At 67.4% G+C, this 17,917-nt stretch overlaps 3 protein-coding genes across 9 annotated transcripts; 1 reads left to right on the forward strand and 2 right to left on the reverse strand.

Annotated features, from left to right (window-relative positions):
* Window positions 518–3,617, forward strand: GPSM1 (G-protein signaling modulator 1; the record flags this gene model as incomplete). Its single annotated transcript, XM_018056093.1, is given in 3 exon segments — window positions 518–674; window positions 976–1,184; window positions 2,192–3,617. Coding segments are annotated over 3 exon segments (573 nt in total), but the record flags the coding sequence as incomplete, so codon positions are not given.
* Window positions 7,256–9,170, reverse strand: DNLZ (DNL-type zinc finger). The gene is made up of 3 exons (XM_018056105.1): window positions 8,896–9,170; window positions 8,315–8,454; window positions 7,256–7,572 (listed from the first exon to the last, which is right to left on the reverse strand). Exons 1-3 carry the CDS (start codon window positions 9,094–9,096, stop codon window positions 7,404–7,406), a joined length of 510 nt encoding a protein of 169 aa, XP_017911594.1. The 5' UTR covers window positions 9,097–9,170; the 3' UTR covers window positions 7,256–7,403.
* CARD9 (caspase recruitment domain family member 9) lies at window positions 9,282–17,750 on the reverse strand. Of its 7 annotated transcripts, none has more exons than XM_018056099.1 (13): window positions 16,422–17,273; window positions 15,011–15,196; window positions 14,660–14,797; window positions 13,794–14,098; window positions 13,537–13,716; window positions 13,313–13,456; window positions 13,071–13,196; window positions 12,177–12,368; window positions 11,754–11,795; window positions 11,435–11,483; window positions 10,146–10,222; window positions 9,610–9,692; window positions 9,282–9,523 (listed from the first exon to the last, which is right to left on the reverse strand). In XM_018056099.1, the coding sequence occupies exons 1-13, from the start codon at window positions 16,426–16,428 to the stop codon at window positions 9,424–9,426; spliced, it is 1,629 nt and encodes a 542-aa protein (XP_017911588.1). In that variant the 5' UTR covers window positions 16,429–17,273; the 3' UTR covers window positions 9,282–9,423. The 7 variants fall into 7 exon arrangements, 5 of the variants coding, with proteins under 5 accessions (XP_017911588.1, XP_017911589.1, XP_017911590.1 ...); XM_018056100.1 differs by lacking the exon at window positions 16,422–17,273 and adding an exon at window positions 15,321–16,397; XR_001918874.1 differs by having other exon boundaries at window positions 9,492–9,523; window positions 11,754–11,827; window positions 16,422–17,742.

A 17,917-nucleotide genomic window follows, 5' to 3' on the forward strand; every position in this document is an offset into this window, starting at 1 on the left:
ATGCAGTGAGCGCCACCTGTGCCTGCGTGCCTCTGGAGCCCTGGCACCCAGCCTGGCGCTCACCACTGTCCACTAAACAAACAGACGAGCAAGTGGGTGAGCGACTAGACCCCTTGGCAGGTGGAGCCTTCACGGCCGCTCCACACACTCCAGGTGCCAGGCCGCTCCAGTGACCCAGGAGGTGCCAGCCCCAAGGCAAGGAACAGGGACAGACATGAGCGCCTGAGGGGGCCTGGGGCACAGGGAGGCTGCTGGCAGGTGGCGGTGACCGCCAGTGTGGGGAGGCACACCAATGTCACGTCTGGGGAGGCTGAGGGAGACCCAGATGGAGCGGCGGCTGAGGGAGGGGAGAGGTGGGGGAGAACGGTGCTGGGGGCGCGGGGCGGGCGAAAGAGGAGGGTCCGGACCTTGGTCCGAGCCGAGCAGCCCCCCGGCCGTGTCCGGGGGTCCACGCGGGACGGCAGGACCACCCTGTGGCTGGCCTGGAGCCAATGCTGACTGCCCGCCCGGCCCGCAGAGCATCCCCCGGGCCCCGTCCTCCGACGAGGAGTGCTTCTTCGACCTGCTGAGCAAGTTCCAGAGCAGCCGCATGGACGACCAGCGCTGCCCCCTGGAGGACGGCCAGCCCGCGGCCGCCGAAGCCACAGCCACCCCCACCCTGGAGGGTCGGGTCGGTGAGTCGGCTCCCACCCTGCTGCAGGCTCCGAGGGCGGGGCAGGCCAGCTGCAAAGTGCCCCATGTCACCGGGAGCCCCAGGCTGCAATCCTTTGAAACCTGTCATCCTCCCGTCCCCCGGGACTCGCCGGGTCGTGTAGGGAGTGGGCGTGGGAGGCTGGGCTCTGCGTTCTCCCCTCCCCGGGGGGGGCCCTGGCAGAGCTGACTGAGAGCAGCCGGGGTCTGGGGTTGGCAGAGGTGCTCTCGGGGGCCCCTGGGCGGGGTCCCTGCCTCCCCAGCCTGACCTCTGGCGCCCTGCAGCCCAGCCCTCGCTGACGGCCTCCCCACAGACCGAGGAGTTCTTTGACCTCATCGCCAGCTCCCAGAGCCGCCGGCTGGATGACCAGCGTGCCAGTGTGGGCAGCCTGCCCGGCCTGCGCATCACCCACAACAACCTGGGCCACCTGCGTGGTGATGGGGACCCCCAGGAGCCAGGGGACGAGTTCTTCAACATGCTCATCAAGTGCCAGGTGGGCCTGCAGCCCGGGGTCTGCCCCTGCCCCATCTGTGCCCCCTGCCGGGGTTAGCCCAGGCCCCCTCCTGGCTGGGGCCCTGGTCCCTCTGTCTCAGGGTGTTTTGAGGGAGCAGCCCCCCCTGGCTGGCTCAGCCAGTGTTACCAGGTGCCCGTGGGTGCTCAGCCCTGTGGGCCCTTCCTGGGCCCCCTGAGAAGGTCACCACGGGCTCAGGAGTCGAGCTGGAGGGAATCACCGGGCCCCCGGGGTTGTGGCCTGGGGTACCCCACCAGCCATCCACCTCTGGATGGAGAAAACTGAGGACCAGGCTGTACCTCTGAGTGCGGAGGACATGAGGGGTCCGGCCACCCACGGGTCCAGGCAGGGGTTTGGCAACCCCCACGGAAGTGGATGGGGAGCGGGCAGCCCCAGCGCCCATCCGCCCCACCCATGCAGGAAGCTGGGAAGTTTCCAGATGTGACATTCAATCCCACAGAGGAGAGGACAGCGCCGCCCTGGGCGAGTCCGAGGAGCCTCCAAACCGGCCCCTTCCGAGAACCCCCGAGCCCCCCGCCCACATGCACGCGCACTCCAGGGACTGCACCGGCTCCCAGCCCTTCTGCGCCAGACCCTGCAGAGAAGCCCTGCTGCCCCCTGGGCCCCCTGACTCCACGGGGCCCTGGGGAGCTCCGTGCTGCCCTACCCTGTCCCTGCGGCTCAAGAACACCCCAGGCCTGGGGGCCTCAGGAGCAAACCTGGGAGGCTGCCTACACAGCCCCATGTCCAGCCCTGCCACACGCCGAGGCTCCCTGCAAGGGCCGTTCTGGGTCCTGGCTCCCAGGTCTGCCTCCGGAGCTGATGCCCAGGGAGGCCCAAGGTGGCCCGAGCGGCTCTCAGGCTTGAGTGGGCACTGCCACCAGATGGCGGCCCCTGCTTGGAGTGGTCCCTGAGGTGCCTGAGCCCTGGGCCGGGGCCCCGAAGGCTGGGGACAGGAGGCGCCAACCTGCGTGTCTATATCTGCCCAGTCCTCCAGAATCGATGACCAGCGCTGCCCGCCCCCGGATGTGCCACCCCGCGGCCCCACCATGCCCGACGAGGACTTCTTCAGCCTCATCCAGAGGGTCCAGGCCAAGCGGATGGATGAGCAGCGGGTGGACCTCGCCGGGAGCCCGGAGCAGGAGGTGGGCGGGCCCCCGGAGTCCCGGCAGCAGTGCCAGCCCGGTGCCAGCTAAGGCGCCCGCAGCCAGGCCTGCCCCCCACCCCCCAGTCCTGGACGGGGCTGGGGTGGGGTGTGCTCACCAACATCCAGGATGCTCATGGCCCCCTCCCCACCAAGAAGCCTCCCTAGGCTGCGGCTGAGGGCAGGCTCTGAGCCATGCGGCCCCGCCCACTGCGCCGGACGCCGGGCACCCAGCCCCCTCTGTGCCCCTTCCCAGGGCAGCAGGCTCAGGCCGGGGCTCGCTCCTGTCCTGCGCCCGCCCCACGCGGTACGTGGCTTCTCGCAGCCCTGCCCTCGCCCTCGCCCTGCCCCAGGCCGGCCTTCAGCATGTCGGCTCCAAAGCCCAGGTGCTGTCTGGATCCTCTCCACTCTCTCCCTGCCCCCTGCCCGGCCAAATGTGAAGCCCCGCTGCCCACCACCCCCCACCCCCAGAGGCGTCTCTGAAGCCTCCTCTCTGGGGCCACCAGTGACGGGCATTTCTGTTCTCCGGAAGCTGGCCCCGGTGTGCTGAGCACAGGCGTGCCCGCCCCAACTCGGCCTCACCCCTGGGAGGGCCCCTCCCAGGCCCTGTCCCGCTTCCTGCCGGGGCTGGAGGACAAGGACACACGGAGACTTGGCAAGCCTGCAGCCTGAGAGGGCAATGCCCCCCCAACGAGGGTCTCTGGGCCCCACCAGGCATGTCGTCATGAGCCCACAGGGTTGGGAGGCCTGCCACCTTCCTCAACTCCAAGCCCAGGAGCCCAGGAACTGAGCCGGCCTGGTTCTGGGCATACCAGCTGGCAAAGGTCCACCCCACTGGCCATCAGCAGGGCGGGTGGAGCAGCCAGCCCCCCCACCCCGCGGGGCGAATGACATCACCCCCTTCTCCTGCGGGGTGAGCCGCCCTAGGTGTCGGGCAGAAGACAGGCCCCTTGGGAGACCACCACCATCACAGGCACAAGGGGGCCCCTCCTCTTGGGTGGCACTCTGCCCAGCCTCAGGGTCCTGCTGGGCAAGTGCAAGGAGGCCACTGCACCCCTGCCCCTCTGTACAGCCTGGGGAGCTCGGGGGGCCTCCAGTGAGGTGGGGTGGTGGGTGTGGGGCCGGAGGGCAGGGCTCGACCAGCCTCATGCCTGAGGGCGATGTGTATTTATTGCTCACACGTGTTTGCCATGTTGTCAGTGGGTCCTTTCCAGCCCAAGAGGTACATTTGTTCTTGTTTTTCCTGAAAAAATAAAAGTCTGCCAAGTGGATGTCATCTGTGTCGGAATGAGAGCTGGCGAGGGTCTCTGTCCTCCTGGGGGCCCAGTGGCGGCCTCACCCGGGTCAGCCAACCGGCCCACCCAGGCTGCCCCTCCTCCCGCCCACCCCTGCCATGGGTTCTGTCCCTGTTGTGCCCATCACTGAGGGGCCAGGGCTCGGGGGGTGAAGCGGCAGCCCCAGGGACACACGGCTGGCGAGGACGCTGGGGTTGGAGCCCAGGTGTCTCCGGGCCTCTCCTGGGCTGAGCCAGCCCGGGCCCTGCCTGGAAGGCTTCATTCCAGGAGGCCATTTTGACCAGATGGTCTGGTGGGTCCACACAGTGAAGCCCTGGGGCTTCTGTGCCACCAGGGGATGGGGAGAGGTCTTGGGGACAGCGTGGCAGGCGGTCGGGGTGTGTGCTGCACCCCTGGCCTTGACCCAGCACCCTGCTGGGAGCCCCACCACCTCCCCACTTGCAGGAAGGGGTGCTGGGACCAAGGGCAGATGGAAATGGGGACCCACCTGGCTCCCTGCCTGCATCTCTGGGCCCTAAGTCTTGGCCACAGACGTGGTGGTCTGGAGCCTTCAGCACCCAGGCCTCAGGCCAGGCTGACTAGAGCCCACTCCCCCGGCTGAGACCTTGGTCTACTCAGGGACCTTGCCTGGGAGATAAACATGTGGGCTCCTCTGGCGTTCAGAGGGAGAAAGTGTTCCCAGAGCCAGGGCGGGGGTCTACTAGGCCAAGGCTGAGGGCCCGCCGGGGGGGTTGAGCAGGAGGCCGGGAGCAACAGGAGGCTTCTGCCCAGAGGAGCCCTCTGGGACAGGCAGAGCCGCCTGGAACGCAGGGCACCCCCCGCCCCGGGGGTCCTGACAGTGCTCCAGCGATGGGGTCCCCCGGGGGCAGGGGAGCCCGAGGGGTCCCAGGCTGCGTCCAGGAGGCCTCGCGGGAGTGGGGCTCACCAGACCCCCGGGCACTGGAGCCCAGCACTCAGAGGGGCACCAGCAGGGCCCTGGCACAGCGTCCATCCGTCTGGCCGCATCCGAAGCCGTGGGTGCCAGGACTACAGGAGGAGGGAGCTGGGATAGGACAGTCCTGCACTCCAGCCTCACGGAGAGAGGGACCCTCTCCCCACGGGCACAGCCACAGCAGCAGGCCTGCCCAGCCACCCGCTTGGTGGCTCAGTGTGCAGCAGCAGCATCAGAGGGCACCAGCAGGAGGCCCTACCCCAGAACAGGGCCCCAGACCACCAGGTGGCGCCAGCCTGGTGCAGCCACCCCAGTGCCCACCTGCATGGTGGGCAGACGGGCAGGTGGGCCCGGTCAGACCGCCCACTCACCAAAGCACTCCAGCCACGGACGCCAGCAGCACGGTGCCCAGCCGAGCCTCGGGGGCACCAGCCAGCCTGCCAGGTGCTGCGGCCCCATCTTGACTGCTCCCAGGCAGGCTCCAGCAGCCCGCAGAGCTGTGGCCCACCTGCCTGACACCCGACGGCCACCTCGGAGCAAGGGAGATCAGCAGACCTGACGCCACACCCCCCACCGCGGCGGCCAGCCCGGCGAAGCGGCCTGGGAAGGCGCCACTGAGGAAACCAGCCTGGGGACAGGGGAGCGGGCACGAGAAGCCTCTCCCCTCAGCTCAATGACCCGCTGCTCCCTGGCCCCCAACGCTGGCCACAGCAGGCCAGACAGCGAGGGGGGCACCCACAGGGGGTGGGGAGGCTGGAGACGGCTAGGAGGAACCGGGCTGGAGGGGAAAGTGTGGGCAGAGCCTGCAGGGTGGGGTCAGAACGCTCTGATGGAGGAGAAAAGGCAGGGAGAGGGAGGGAGAGGCCCCCACGAGGAAAAGTGAGCCCTCCCCAACTCCCAGAGAATTCTCAGCGCCCGGGAAGCCTGGCACTCAGCTGGTAGGAACACAGGGGCACCGAGTCTCAGCGGCTCCCAGCCAGGTCAGGATGCTAAAGGCTCTGGGCAGTCCTGCAGGAAGAAGTTTGTCTGATGGCCTGGAAGCCAGCATTCCCAAGCCAGCTGTTCTCAGAGGCTTTCTACGTCCAGACCACACCTGGAGGATTACAGGACCACCCGAGGTTGGCCAGACACTCGACTCCCTAGTGTGACGCTCTGGGGCTTCCCTGGTGGCTCAGCTGGTACAGAATCGGCCTGCAAGACAGGAGACCTAACTGAGGCTTTGGAGAGGGTCCTGGCCTGGAGTGAGGAGGGGAGGAGAGCCAGGCGCCTTTCGAAGGGGCAGCAGGGTGGCAGTGGCCAGACTGCGGGGAGGCCAGTGACCGGGGACAAGGCCGCTCGGAGCCACTGACCTCACAGGCAACCCGGCGGGGTGCCGGGGTCAGTCAGGAGGCAGGGGGAGGAAAAGGGCAGGGGCCTTTTCTGGGGTTTCCAGGGGGAAGCACAGTGAGACAGGACCAAAACGCTTGCCCCGCCAGTGCGGAGGCTTTCAGTGGCTCTGGGCGTGGGGGCCACCCTGAGTTGTCCGGAGCCTGCCCTGGGTACACTCGCCCTACTGTCCCCAGGACCTGCCCTGTCCTCCAGGCTCAGACCGACGAGCTCAGGGTTGGAAGACAGACAGGAAAGGACATGGCGAGTAAACGTGTCCAAACCGCCCAGGAAAGGAAGGTCTGCGCTGGGGGCACTCGCGGGGTCTGCTCTGCGCTCTCACAGTCCAGGCAGCTCCCTGGGCCTCCCCAGACCGGCCCCCAACCCTCCGCGGGCAGCGAAGTCCTGCCCCCACGCTGCTGCTCCAAGGCCAGAGGTCCCTCAGGGCGTTCGTGGAGAAGCAGGCCTGGGGGCTGGCTCAGCCTCCAGGACTGACTCTGCAAATGTCACAGGAGGTTCCGGGCGGGATAATAGGGGGTTGTTAGCCACGGGAAGGACGGGGCGGGTAATCAAGGCAGAGCACGGGCTGCCAGCTCCCAGAGAACAATGCCCAGGCCTGTGCCCACGGGGGCGGCTGTCAGGAGCTCGGATCCTGCAAGACTGTGACTGGTGATTAATGCTGAAGGTCACACAGCCCAGAACACTTCTGGAAATAAACATGCTTTCATAAACACGCGAACATCCTGAGAAGGTAGTCAAGCTAGGCTGGGAGACAAATTGCACAGCCTGGGGGTGGGGGACACGCACACGGCAGCCCCAGCCCCCATACCGCTCGCCACTGCAGCTGCCCGGCTCATCTGCGGCACCGTGAGCAGCCTGGTTGGCTGACTTTGGCTGATGGCCAAGGGTCAAGGCCGACGTTGGCACCAGCTCACAGATGTGTCCAGGCGGCACAGGACATGTGGGGCCTTCTTGTGCGTGGCCAGAGGGGCAGGACCCACCGTGGGGCTTTCGCCCCTCAGCAAGAACAGCGACTGACTGGCCATCAAAGTCGGGGCCTGACATTTGGGGCAAGGCTGAGCCACCCTGTGCCTAAGTCCCGTCTTTCTGTCTGTAACTCCTGACAAGGTGGCACTGTGAGCATCTTCACCAGAAGACAGGAAGACAGAGGCTCAGAGAGACAAAGCGACCTGCCCAAGGCCACACAGCCACAGCCCTGTGGTGGGGAGGGGAAGGGCTCAGACTGCAACATCCAGCCCCTCCCCACTCAGATGCGGCCTCCAGCCGCAGAAGGCCCCAGCGCACAGCCTGGAGGGCATGCTTGTGGCTCACTCTGACTGCAGAGGCAGGGATGACAGGAGAACCCCAGGTCCCAGCGTCTGCAGTGAAGTCTGTTTATTGATAGAAAACAGGCGCGTCCAGAGCGGCCCAGGGCTGGAGCACCCTTCTCCAAGGCAGAAGACGGGTCAGCTAGCCTCCGTCTTGCAGGGCTGGGTGGGATCCTGGTCCTCAGCCCCTTCCGCAGCAGTGGTGGATTTGGGGGGCCCCGCAGCCTCTAAAAGGAGCTCCAGGGCCCCCTTGCCAGCCACTCGGCGTACCTTCTCCCCTCTGGCTGCCAGGATTTCTTCAATATTCCTGAGAAAGAGAGAGGTGCTGTGACGCTTCCTGGCAGTTTTGCGTCTTGGACCCTCGAGGGCACCCCAGGCCAAGCTCAAGTGTGTGGGTCCTAGACTGGTGTGGCACCAGGGCCACCCAGTCAGGAGCCCCCTGAACACCATCCCTCACTGTGCGCCGCCCCTCACTGAACACTGCCTCCACGAGGGGGCGTGGCTGACGCTGCAGGACCAGAGCCCCCAACCACACTAGCTCACACCCGCCCCATCTGGTGTGGCCAGCCAGCCTCAGAGAGGACAGAAAGGTGCATGCTAGGACCCGGGCCCCATAGCAGATACTTAGGAAGGAGCGCCTTGTAGGGTGAAGGAAGGAACCACAAAGCAAAAGGTAAGTTGTCAACCTAGTCTGATCCCTCCTGTTGGGGAGGGGGGAAGTGGCTGACATGTCACCAGGTCCTGCTGCCCCTGAGGCTAGTACTGAGAGCAGAGGCCAGGCAGTGAAGCAGGACCAAGGGGGGATGGCCTAGGGCAGAAAATCGCATACTTGGGGCATACTTCCACCAAAAAGTTATCATGGTTCATCTGAATTTCAAGTTCCACGATGCATTTCTTGACAAGGAAGCTGGGCTACAGAGATAGGCTCTGTAATCTTCATTAGAAGGGCGGTGCCCCAGGGACGGTGGGTGGGGCCGCAGACTCAGGAGGGACCAGGCTAGCCCTGGGATACAGGCCTCTGTCCTCAGCCCTGCCCAGGCAGGCCTCACCTCTTCCCATCCAGGTCCGAGAACCAGCCCAGGTTGTCGGCGATGATGTGATGGTTCTGGCAGCCGGGGCAGGTCACAATGACCACACCCTGGTGATAAGCGAGCTTGGAGATGCGCTTCGAGGACCTGGTCCCACAGACCTTGGGGAGACTCCAAAGTGAGGCCCTCCACACGGCCCCGCCCCTCCCAGAACGGATAGCCCCGCCCCTCCCGGAAGGCTTAGCCCCACCTCCGGAAGGATCTGTCACCCGTGATAGCCCCACCTCTCCCGGAAGGCCCCGCCCCAGCCTGGCCCCACCTCCGGAGGGATCCGCCCCCACTGGTAGTCGCACCCTCCCGGAAGGCCCCGCCCCAGCTTAGCCCTACCTCCGGAAGGATCCGCCCCCACTGGTAGCCCCACCTCTTCGCGCGTCCCCGCCCTCTCCCAGACGGATCCACTCTCGAATGATAGCCCCACCCCTTCAGGGAGGTCCCGCCCCCTGTGGATGGCCCCGCCCTCCCTCGCCGTTCCGCAGCACCGTCGCGCGCCAGATGCGGACCCGGGCCCCTCCCCCCCGGCACCGCCCCCGCCACCGGCCCACCTTGCAGGTGTAGACAAGCTGGTAGTGCGCCGGCCCGGGTCCCGGCTCGGAGCTCAAGCGCCGCCAGCCCCACCCCCACGCCCGCCTTGTCCCCGCGGCCTGCAGGCGGACCCGGAGACCCCATAGCCACCTCGGGCCGGGCCCGCGGGGCCGCGCGCGGCTCAACAGTATCGGCACGTGGCTCAGCGCCGCCCGCAGCATACCGCCCTCCGGTCGCCCCGCCCCGCTGCCATCTTGGAAGCGGGCAGCGGCGGAAGCGACCCTCCCCGGCTTCCGGCGCCGGTGGGCGGGTATGTTCTGCTGCCCCCTGGCGGCCGGCGGTGAGCTCTGCTGCCCCCTGGCGACCGGCGGCGCGTGCTGGACCGAGACCACTGGAGGCGGCCACGTCCGGACCGCGGTAGTTTATTGACAAAGTTGCACTTTAAGGTCCCCGCACAGAACCCTCCCGTGCTCGCCGACGAAGGGGCGGCCTGGTGGGGGGGCGGCGCTCCCCGCTCCCGCGACGGGGAGGGCTGGACGGTGGGCCGGCTAGGCGCCCTCAGTGTCGGTGTTGTCGCTGCCCGTGGTGTTCTCTCCGTCCGCCTCCCCCTGCCGCGCGCCGAGCTGAATCTTCCGGAGGGCCCGCTTCCTGCGGGAGACCCAGACAGCGCAGGCGGGCGGGGGCTCGCACGAGGCCCCCGCCCGCAGCCCCACCCACCGCCCGCGCGGGCCCACCTGCGGTAGTTCTCGAAGCTCTCCTTGAGGCGCCGCCGGCCCTTCTCCTTCTCTGGGGGCTCCCGGCCGTTCAGTCCTGCGTCCTGGAGGAGGGGCGAGGCTCGGACTCCGGCCGGCGCCCCTGTGGGCCCCACTCCCGGCCCTGGGGCTGCGCACTGGGGACCAGGTCGGCGGGGTGCGCTGTCCCTCTTTTCAGATGACACGACAAGGCCGGGGACCCACGGCTCCAGGCCAGGGTTCCTTCCGCTACAGTGTCTGGCGTGACGCCTTTTGTTGTCAGGCTCAGTGCAGTGGACAGGGAGGCCGAGTTCCACTCACTTAACGCTGAGCCCTGTCCAGAAGACTGGACTGCTCCCTGCCCCGCTTTGTCCACAAATGGAGTCTCAGCTTCACTTCACTTTCCAAACACCCACACCCCAGAAGCCCATGGGCTGAGTCTGGGCTCAGGCCCCGGACATCCAGGTGGAGGAATCACTCTCAGGAGTCCAGGCTGAGAACCTCCCCAGGGGCCTCCCAGGGACCCCAGGCAGCCTTACTTCTGGGGTCAGCGATAGCTGTTCCTCCTGCGGAGCCGCAGACGGCTGCTCCGGGCTCTCCCCGACGGCCAGGCTGCCTGGAAGGGAGAGTGCCTGTCCGTCCTGCCCAGCTGCCAGGGTCACGCTGACTGGTACCTCTTACCTCCTCAGCCTGGGCCAGCCCTGTGCCACCTCCTGGGTCCTTACTTGGACCCGCCAGGATTCCCGTTGTGTAGATATGGGGACTCAGGTTCACTTCTCACCCACCGAGTGAGACGGCTCAGGTGCCCTGGGAGCAGGGGCTGAGGTCCTAGGGCTCCTTCCATATCTGGAAGGGCCCAAGGCTCAGGACCCTCAGAAAAAATGCTCTGATGGGCTGGCCACAGTGGGGGCCGGGTATGGATCCCAGGTCTCAGGGACATGGTGGGAGCAGCCCAGGCCCAGGTCTTCCCCTGAAGCTCACACCTTTCCCTCCCCCTTGGCCTCCGACCCAGCCTGCCCCACCTCCTGCCAGGGGCCATGCCAGCCCAGGGTTGGGGCTCCCTGGCTGGCTGGCCAGCAGCCTTCACTGCCCACTCGTGGCCTGTGGGTCCTTCCTGCCCATCCCCACGTGGGGGCTCGGTGGCTTCAAGCTTGCGTCTTTGGGCGGCAGCGGAGGGACCAAGTCTTCACTTCTCCATTTGCTGCCTCCTCTTCCTCTTTCGGCGCCCCCCCCAGCAGCTGGCGTCTGACGCTGAGGAAGTCTGTCTGGCTTCACACGCTACCTCTGCGGTAGCGCCCCTCCCCCCACCCCGCCCCCACCCTCCCAAATTCCCATCTGACACCCAGCTTCGGATCCAGCCCCTCATCATCCCCCCGGGGCCACCCCACACCCTGTGTCCAGGCAGGCAGAGTGATCCCGCCTCCGCCGCCTGAAGCCCCCAGTGCGGTCACCCGGAGCTGTACCCCCTTCCCTGTCTATTCCCACTTCTTGGCAGGCTGCACCTGGGCAGCGGCCACCGCCCCGCTCCCTGCTCTGGAGGGCGGGTGCCCCTCCTTCTCAGCATTCCCGGGCCCGAGTGGAAGCTGACAGCCTGGGCCCCAGGCTCAAATGGGGCTCCTGTCCGCGTTCTGGGGGTTGCTCATCCTCTGTGCCCCAGTGTGCTCATCTGTGTAGTGAGGCATGAAGGTCCTGGGGCCAGGGCTGGGGTGCGCGCCCCCTGGCACCAGCATCACGCAGCGTGTGTGCTGAAGGTCGAGACAGGAGCCAACTTGCCACCACGAGGAGGCCTTGGTCAGATTCCTCCGGGACAGGCCACGGGCCTCCTCACCTTTGTCTGAGAGTTGGGTATCCTCCTCCAGGTCCTGAGGGGGCGACAACTTCCCAAGAGACATGGGGCGATCAGACCGCCACCCTGCCGGGAGTGGACCTGACCGTCCACGCTGCCCGCCCTGGGCTGCTGTCCCCACCACCGTCCCCCGGTGCCAGCCTCTCAGGGAGGGACCTATGCTGCCCAGGTGGGCACGGGGCAGAGGGCAGGCACGGCCAAGCCCCCAGAGCTTTGCATACAGGACTGTGGTCTGGCGGAGGCTGTGGCCCGCAGCGTCCAGTGAAGCCCGCCTGGGCCTGACCTGCAGAGTCACGCTCACCTCCTCGGAATTCCTGGGTGAGCTGTCCTCCACGTCGGAGCTCTGCAGTCACAGAATAGGGGTCCATCAGCAGGCTGTGAGGGAACCAAGCCACTCCTGGGCGTGGGGTGGGGTCCCAAGCCGGGCCCCCCACCAAGGAAGCCCCTCCCAGCTGGGCCTGGCGAGAACGCGTCTCCTGCCCCACTCACCACCTGGCCCTGAGCTTCGCCAGCCCTGCAGCAACCCTCCAGGGGGGCTCAGCGAGGAGCCAACCTTCCGGAGGGAGGCGGGGCTCAGGAAGGGCCAGGGACCTCTGGCGGCTCCTCCCCGGGGCTCTGTGGCCTCCAGGACACACCTGCTCCTGCGTGGCCGCACCCCCCGCCCCCCTCCCGCCGCTCCCCGTGGCAGGGTCAACCCCGCGGAGGCCCCCCGGGGGAGGCCCACCAGGCCGAGCGCGTCCAGCTGCTGCCGCCGGAGCTTGCCCTCCACGGCCAGCAGCTGGCCCTCACGCTGGAACAGCTGCAGCTGGAGCTCATCCACCTTCTCGCTCAGCTCGCGGACCTGCTTCCGCAGCGCGTCCTTGTCCTGCAGGCTGCGTGCGTGCTGCGCGTGCAGCTCCTCCCGCATCAGGGTGGCCTGCGGGGCAGGGGGGCAGGGCAGGGCAGGTGTCAGGAGGGGAATCCTTGCTGAGCCTCCTTGTGAGCCCCCATGCCCCAGGACACACACACAACGCACACCCCGCCTGGCTTTCATTTCCCCTCCTCATCTCTCACTTCTCAGCAGTTGATTTCTAGCAACGCTCCTGGGAGAATTTCCAGCAACAAGGCTGCGGAGGGGCCAGCGGCGGCCCCTTCCCCTTTCTTCCCTGAGGATAGCTCTCATGTTTGGGGCGTGTTAAACATGACCCCAGGCTCACGACGGGAAGTGTGGGCCGATCAGGAAACATGCAGGAGATGACTGCCTCCCCACGAAGGGCCCCCGGCCACCCTGCCCCCGTGTTTCCTGTTTCACGGGCGCGCTTGACACTGAGAACATGATCGTGGACAGCCGTGTGATGTTCTTCAGAGCGAACACCCCACGCTTTCTCATGCCCGCCCTCCTCAGTGGGGACGCTGAGGTCAGCCCAGGCAGCTGGCCCGAAGTGACCAGCCAGGGAGGCCATGGCTGCGGGAAGACTTGGAGGAAGCCAGCCTCTGTCTCCGGTGACGATCCTGGAAGCTAAGCCACACACCCCTGTGTCAGCGCTCACGACTTTGAACGAGCAGGAACCGCTTCTATCAGAGCTCATCGAAGGCTACACAGACGACCGCCTCCCCCGAAAGGCTGGCGTGGCCCTACCTGGTCCCTTTCAATGGCGACCTCCTCCATCTGCCGCAGGATGGCCTCGATGCGGTCCTTGTACATCTTGGAGTCCCTCCGCAGGGCCAGGCACTGCAGCTCGAACGTCTCCTTCTCCTCCGCGCTCTACAGAAGATGCCAGCTAGCCCCACCGCCCGCGGCCCCAATGGCCGGGCTGGAGGGCCGCTCCAGGCCGCGGCTGGGCCCCCGACAGCACCCCCACGTGAGGCCCTGCCGCCTACCCGAGTGCGTAGGGCCTCGGCCTGGCGCAGGTCCCTGCGCAGGGAGAAGATGGTGGCGGCCTGCTGCTGGAGGTCCCGCTGCGCCCGCTGCCAGTCCTCCTCCGGCACCTGGACCTGGGGGCGGCCCTGGTCCGGCTTCCCCTCCTGTGGGTGCGAGGGAAGAGGGTGGGAGGGCACGGGCCTGGCTCCCTCCGAGCCCGCCGCCGCCAGCCCCAGGGGCCCACCTGCACCGAGGCCTCCAAGCCCTGCACGCGCGCCTGCAGCAGCGCCTTCTCCTGCTGCAGCTCCCAGAGCAGCTCCTGGCTGGGCCGCAGCTCCATGGCGCGCCTGAGCTTCAGCGTGTGCTTGCGCTCCACCCTGCAGTCGTCTTCCGCCTTCATGAGGCTGTGCTTCAGCCGGTCGATCTGAGGAGAGTGGGGGGTTGCTGTCAGGGTCGGCCGGGGGCGGGGCCCTGCCCCACACCGCCCCCCGCCCTGGGCACCTCCAGCAGCAGCCCTCGGTGCCCCGTGAGGGCCGCGTCGCGCTCCTCGCTCTGGCGGGCCAGGCGCAGGGCCAAATCATAGTTCTCGGCCTTGCAGCGCTGGAGCTCGCGGCTGCCCGCCTCGCAGGCCTCCTTGAGATGCTGCACGCGCTCCTGGAGCTTGCACAGCAGGCTGTCCTTCACGCGCAGCTCCTCGGCGAGGTCGTCTCTGGAGCCCAGCAGGGCCGTCAGCTCCTGTACCTTCTTCTGCAGCTTCATCACCTCGCTCATCAGCAGCTGCGTCAGGCCTGACTCGCCGGAAGCGTCTGCGGAGCAGGCAGGATCAGATGGCGTGCCCCTCCCAGGGGCCCCACTCGAGGACCGAGCGGCTCTGGGGTGGCTTGGCCAAGGGGTCAGCTCCCCGCCCAGGGGATGAACTGAGGCACGGACTCACCTCCGCGACCTGTTTCCACCCACCCCGCCGACCCCACCAGGGCAGGATGGCCTGGGGTCTGGGCGTCCATCCCTTTCTAATTCTGTTGTCGTCTTGGTTGAGAGGTGGGAGGACGGGACTTGGGGCCACCCTGCTGGCTTCTTGGGCAGGGCTTTGGCGAGGTCAGAGGGCCTTCTGGGCAGAAGGGGCTCTGGGCCGAGCATCAGCCTGTGCCTTCCCCCTCCCACAGGCCCCAACCTGGGGCTTGGGCTCCCTTTCCTGCAGCCTCTGCCCCTCCACGAGCTCAGGATGGTGGGATGGGAAGGGCACCCACACAGGGACGAAAGCTGGCAGCTTCCCACGTGAGGCTCACTCCTTTCCTTTCACCCGCAGTTCACCCATCGGGACCAGGCTCCCCCGCCCCTCGCGCCCTAGGCCTGCGCCCGCCGCTCACCGATGATCATGGAGAAGACGCGGGTGGGCTCCTTGCCCGTGACCTTCCTGTAGAGCTGTGGGTAGTACAGCTCCAGGCTCTCGAGGAAGGCCACGTAGCCCTTGTGGCCCGTCCGCTGCAGGATGTCCAGGAGCACTCCTGTGACCCAGAGAGGACGCACGTGATGGCCCACGAGGCTGCAGCAGGGGCCAGCTTGGCCCCACCTCGGGGCGCTCCCGGGGGCGTCTGCCGCACGGGGAGTGGGCGTAGTGGCAAGCACGTGGGGCCAGAGGCGGGGTGGGGGTTGGGGGGCCTGCTAGGCCTCCGGGGGACCAGGGTGGGGGGCAGAGTGCGGCTGCCCGCGGCACTGACCCACTTTCCGTTTGCGGGTGACCAGGTTGGGGTCGCTGAGCACCTGCTCCTCGTCGTCGGGGTTCAGCACCTTGCACTGGCGCAGGTAGGGAGTCATGCGGGCAGGGTCGATGACGGAGATGAGCTTCACCCGGAAGCCCTCCAGGGCGCTCCAGCACGCGTCCTCGTTCTCGTAGTCGGACATGGCTGGGAGGAGGCAGCCGCTGCTGAGCTGCGGGCCCCATTGGGGCCCAGGCCGGCCGTCTTGGCCGCAGGAGCCCAGCCCAGGGGTGCGAAGAAGGGAGAAGGCCCCCTGCTGCCATTGACTCACCCAGCGTCTCCCCCTGCCTCCCCAGGCCCTGCTGCCGACCCTCCAGGTGCCCTGGGGTTTTTCTCCCAAAGGACCCTGATAAGAGTCGGGGACGCGTGGAGACGCTCCAGGATCAGGGTGGTGTCTAGGAGGACACAGTCAGCAGTCCCGCAGCCCTCCTCTGGCCCCGCCCGACCCCCCAGGACACCCCAAGTGCTGTGGGGGCTGGCGGGAGGCACGTGAGGGAGGGGGCCGGTGCCAGGGCACCCGGGCCCCAGGCTGTGCTGCGGGACTTCCTCCTTGCCCTCGGGACAGCGGCCCTCACATCCCATCCTCCCGGCCTCCCTTCTTCCGGCGGCTGGTGACGCAACAGTTGCCCAGCAGCTACTGGGCCGTTCCCACCCCAGGTCAGGCTTGGCGACGCGGTGCCCTCCAGGAAGGGTGACTATGGACGGCCTGCTAGAGGGCGCAGGCCCGGGCGTCCTGGGAGGGGCAGGCTCCAGGCCCCAGCCATCTGGGCTCCTTTCCGCCTCCCGGAGAGGCCTCACTCTTGGGGGCTGCCCAGCCAGCTCTCCACCGGGAGACGCCCCCTACACCGGAACGGCCCACTGTTCCTCCCTCCTGCTCCGCGTCCAGAAGCCCCTCTCTCCAGGCTGGGCTGAGCCAGGGGCAGCTGTGGATTGCCTCCTCCCGGCGGTGGGGATGGAGACCTGACCCTGCCACCTCCCGCTAAGCTTCCGATCCGTGGTGGCGAGGGAAAGACAAGCCTCCAGCTCGCAGGGGCTGGGCCACACTCCTAGGGACGAGGGTGGCGGCAGGTTCGGGCTGCACCGCCTGCCCAGGGCAGAGGAGGTGCTGAATGAAAGCACCTGCAGGTCGGGGTCTCTGGAGCCCTGGGCCAGCCCCTGCCTGCCCACCCTGAAGTCCGCGCATCCTGCCCCTGCCGACCCCCCACGGCTCCCTCTGTTGAAGCGACAGGTGGGCACAGGGTGGCCGTGGTGCAGGGAGGGCCACAGAGCCAAGACCCCCTGGTGCCCTGCTGGGTTTCTGCCCCACACCCCGTCCCCTGCCCCAGGCCCGAGCTGGGGCGCCACCTGAAGGAAGGGCATTGGGTCAGCCTACCACACATCCGCCTGGGGGGCACCTGCACGCCTGTCTGCCTGATTCAGTGCCGGGTAGGATGTACTGGCTGCCAGGATGGAGGCGGGTGGAGCTTCGGGGAGAGCCCAGGCTGTACTTCCTGACGGGCCTGGCTCACCCCAGATGCAAGGGTGACCATCCCCTCCGCAGCCTCCTGATTCGCCCCAAGCAGGGCGGCCCCGGGAGGCGGGGACAGGGAAGTGGAAGCTGCTGGGAACCTCGGGTGGGAGAGCGAGTGAGCCAAGGTTCTCCCCGGGGCTGGATGAGGCCAAGCCACCGTCCAGCCCACGGTGTTCCCGTGAGGACTGCAGCCTGGCGTCTGTGGTGGGCATGGGGCTGGGGCTGCTGTGCTTGCCTCGCATCCCCACCAGCCCCTGGGCAGCCTCGTCCACTCCCGGGAGCAGCCCTTCTCCACAACACGGGGGACGGTGACAGCCAGGCCCTGGGACGCGGAGCCCGGACCCCCGCCCCACCAGGCCGGCCCTACTGGTTGAACCGAGAGCTGCCCGCTGCCAGGCTGAACGCCAGCTTCGGGAAGGGGCCACAGCTGGTGGGCAGCAGCCTGACCATGGCTGCTGGCTCCCTGTGCTCGATTCCTGGGGGTCCTGAGCCTCAGCCTCCGGGGTTTCCTCTGCCTCCTGGCTGAGCAGGCTAATCCCTGGAAGTCCTGGTGGGCTCCCCTTAGGGGAGGGGGTGGAGGGTCCTCCAGGTGTAGGAGAGGCTCCAGCTGCGGCCCTGGCCCTGCACACCCGGCAGGCAGGCAGAGCGCTGGGCCTAGGCCCTCTGTGAGCTAGTGTTCCCACTCTATGCAATGAGGCTGTGGAGGGATCTTCACGGTGTGCTTGAAAATTAACTATCTGGGAATCAAATAACAAATGTCTTAACCCCCAGGTCAGAGAAAGTCACAAGGAAAAGTGCAATCGGTGACTTGAGGACCGGGCACCAACACACACAGCTGGGTGGGCGAGTCAGCCCATGGCCATGCCACCCGTGGGGTCTGGGCGCGGAGAAAGGGGAGTCAGGTGACCCCGGGGACTGCTGTCTGGGGGGCAGGGGCAGAACACACGCTGGGCGTGTGCCCTGTTCCTCTGCGTGGGAACCTCCCATGATAAGTGAAAGCAAAAGGAAGTGGCGTGTGAGAACAGAGTCCCCGGGAGAAACCAGAGCCTCGGAGGGTGTAACCAGACCCCCAAACCCGAGCTCCTTCAGACAGAGGAGCAGAGAGGGCGCGAGGCTCCTACCAAAGAAACGCCTGCACGAAATCACAGGAGCGCTGGCCCGTGGCCACCGTGTAGGCTGCCAGGGGGTCTGTGGGCAGCCGGGCAGCCACAGGTTCTGGGACCCGCCTGTGCGGTCTGGACAGCGGAGGAAGTGGGCTTGCCCCGCCCACGGTGGCACCAGGAGAGCCCTGAGCCCCTGGGTGGGTGTGGGCTGCCCTCTGCCTGGAGCCAGGAGCAGGAAGACCTGTTCTTCCCCAT

This window comes from Capra hircus, chromosome 11, assembly GCF_001704415.2.
Source record: "Capra hircus breed San Clemente chromosome 11, ASM170441v1, whole genome shotgun sequence".
NCBI lineage: Eukaryota > Metazoa > Chordata > Mammalia > Artiodactyla > Bovidae > Capra > Capra hircus.

Coding starts and splice junctions, on each gene's coding strand:
- DNLZ (XM_018056105.1), bottom strand. CDS start 9,096: ATGCTGCGGGCGGCGCTGAGCCACGTGCCGATACTGTTGAGCCGCGCG. Junction 8,455..8,895: donor AGCTTGTCTACACCTGCAAG/GTGGGCCGGTGG, acceptor AGTCTCCCCAAG/GTCTGTGGGACCAGGTCCTC. Junction 7,573..8,314: donor TCGGACCTGGATGGGAAGAG/GTGAGGCCTGCC, acceptor TCTCTTTCTCAG/GAATATTGAAGAAATCCTGG.
- CARD9 (XM_018056099.1), bottom strand. Junction 9,693..10,145: donor AGCTATCGCTGACCCCAGAA/GTAAGGCTGCCT, acceptor CCCCTCCTCCAG/GACGCAGGACTGAACGGCCG. Junction 9,524..9,609: donor AGCTTCGAGAACTACCGCAG/GTGGGCCCGCGC, acceptor GGTCTCCCGCAG/GAAGCGGGCCCTCCGGAAGA.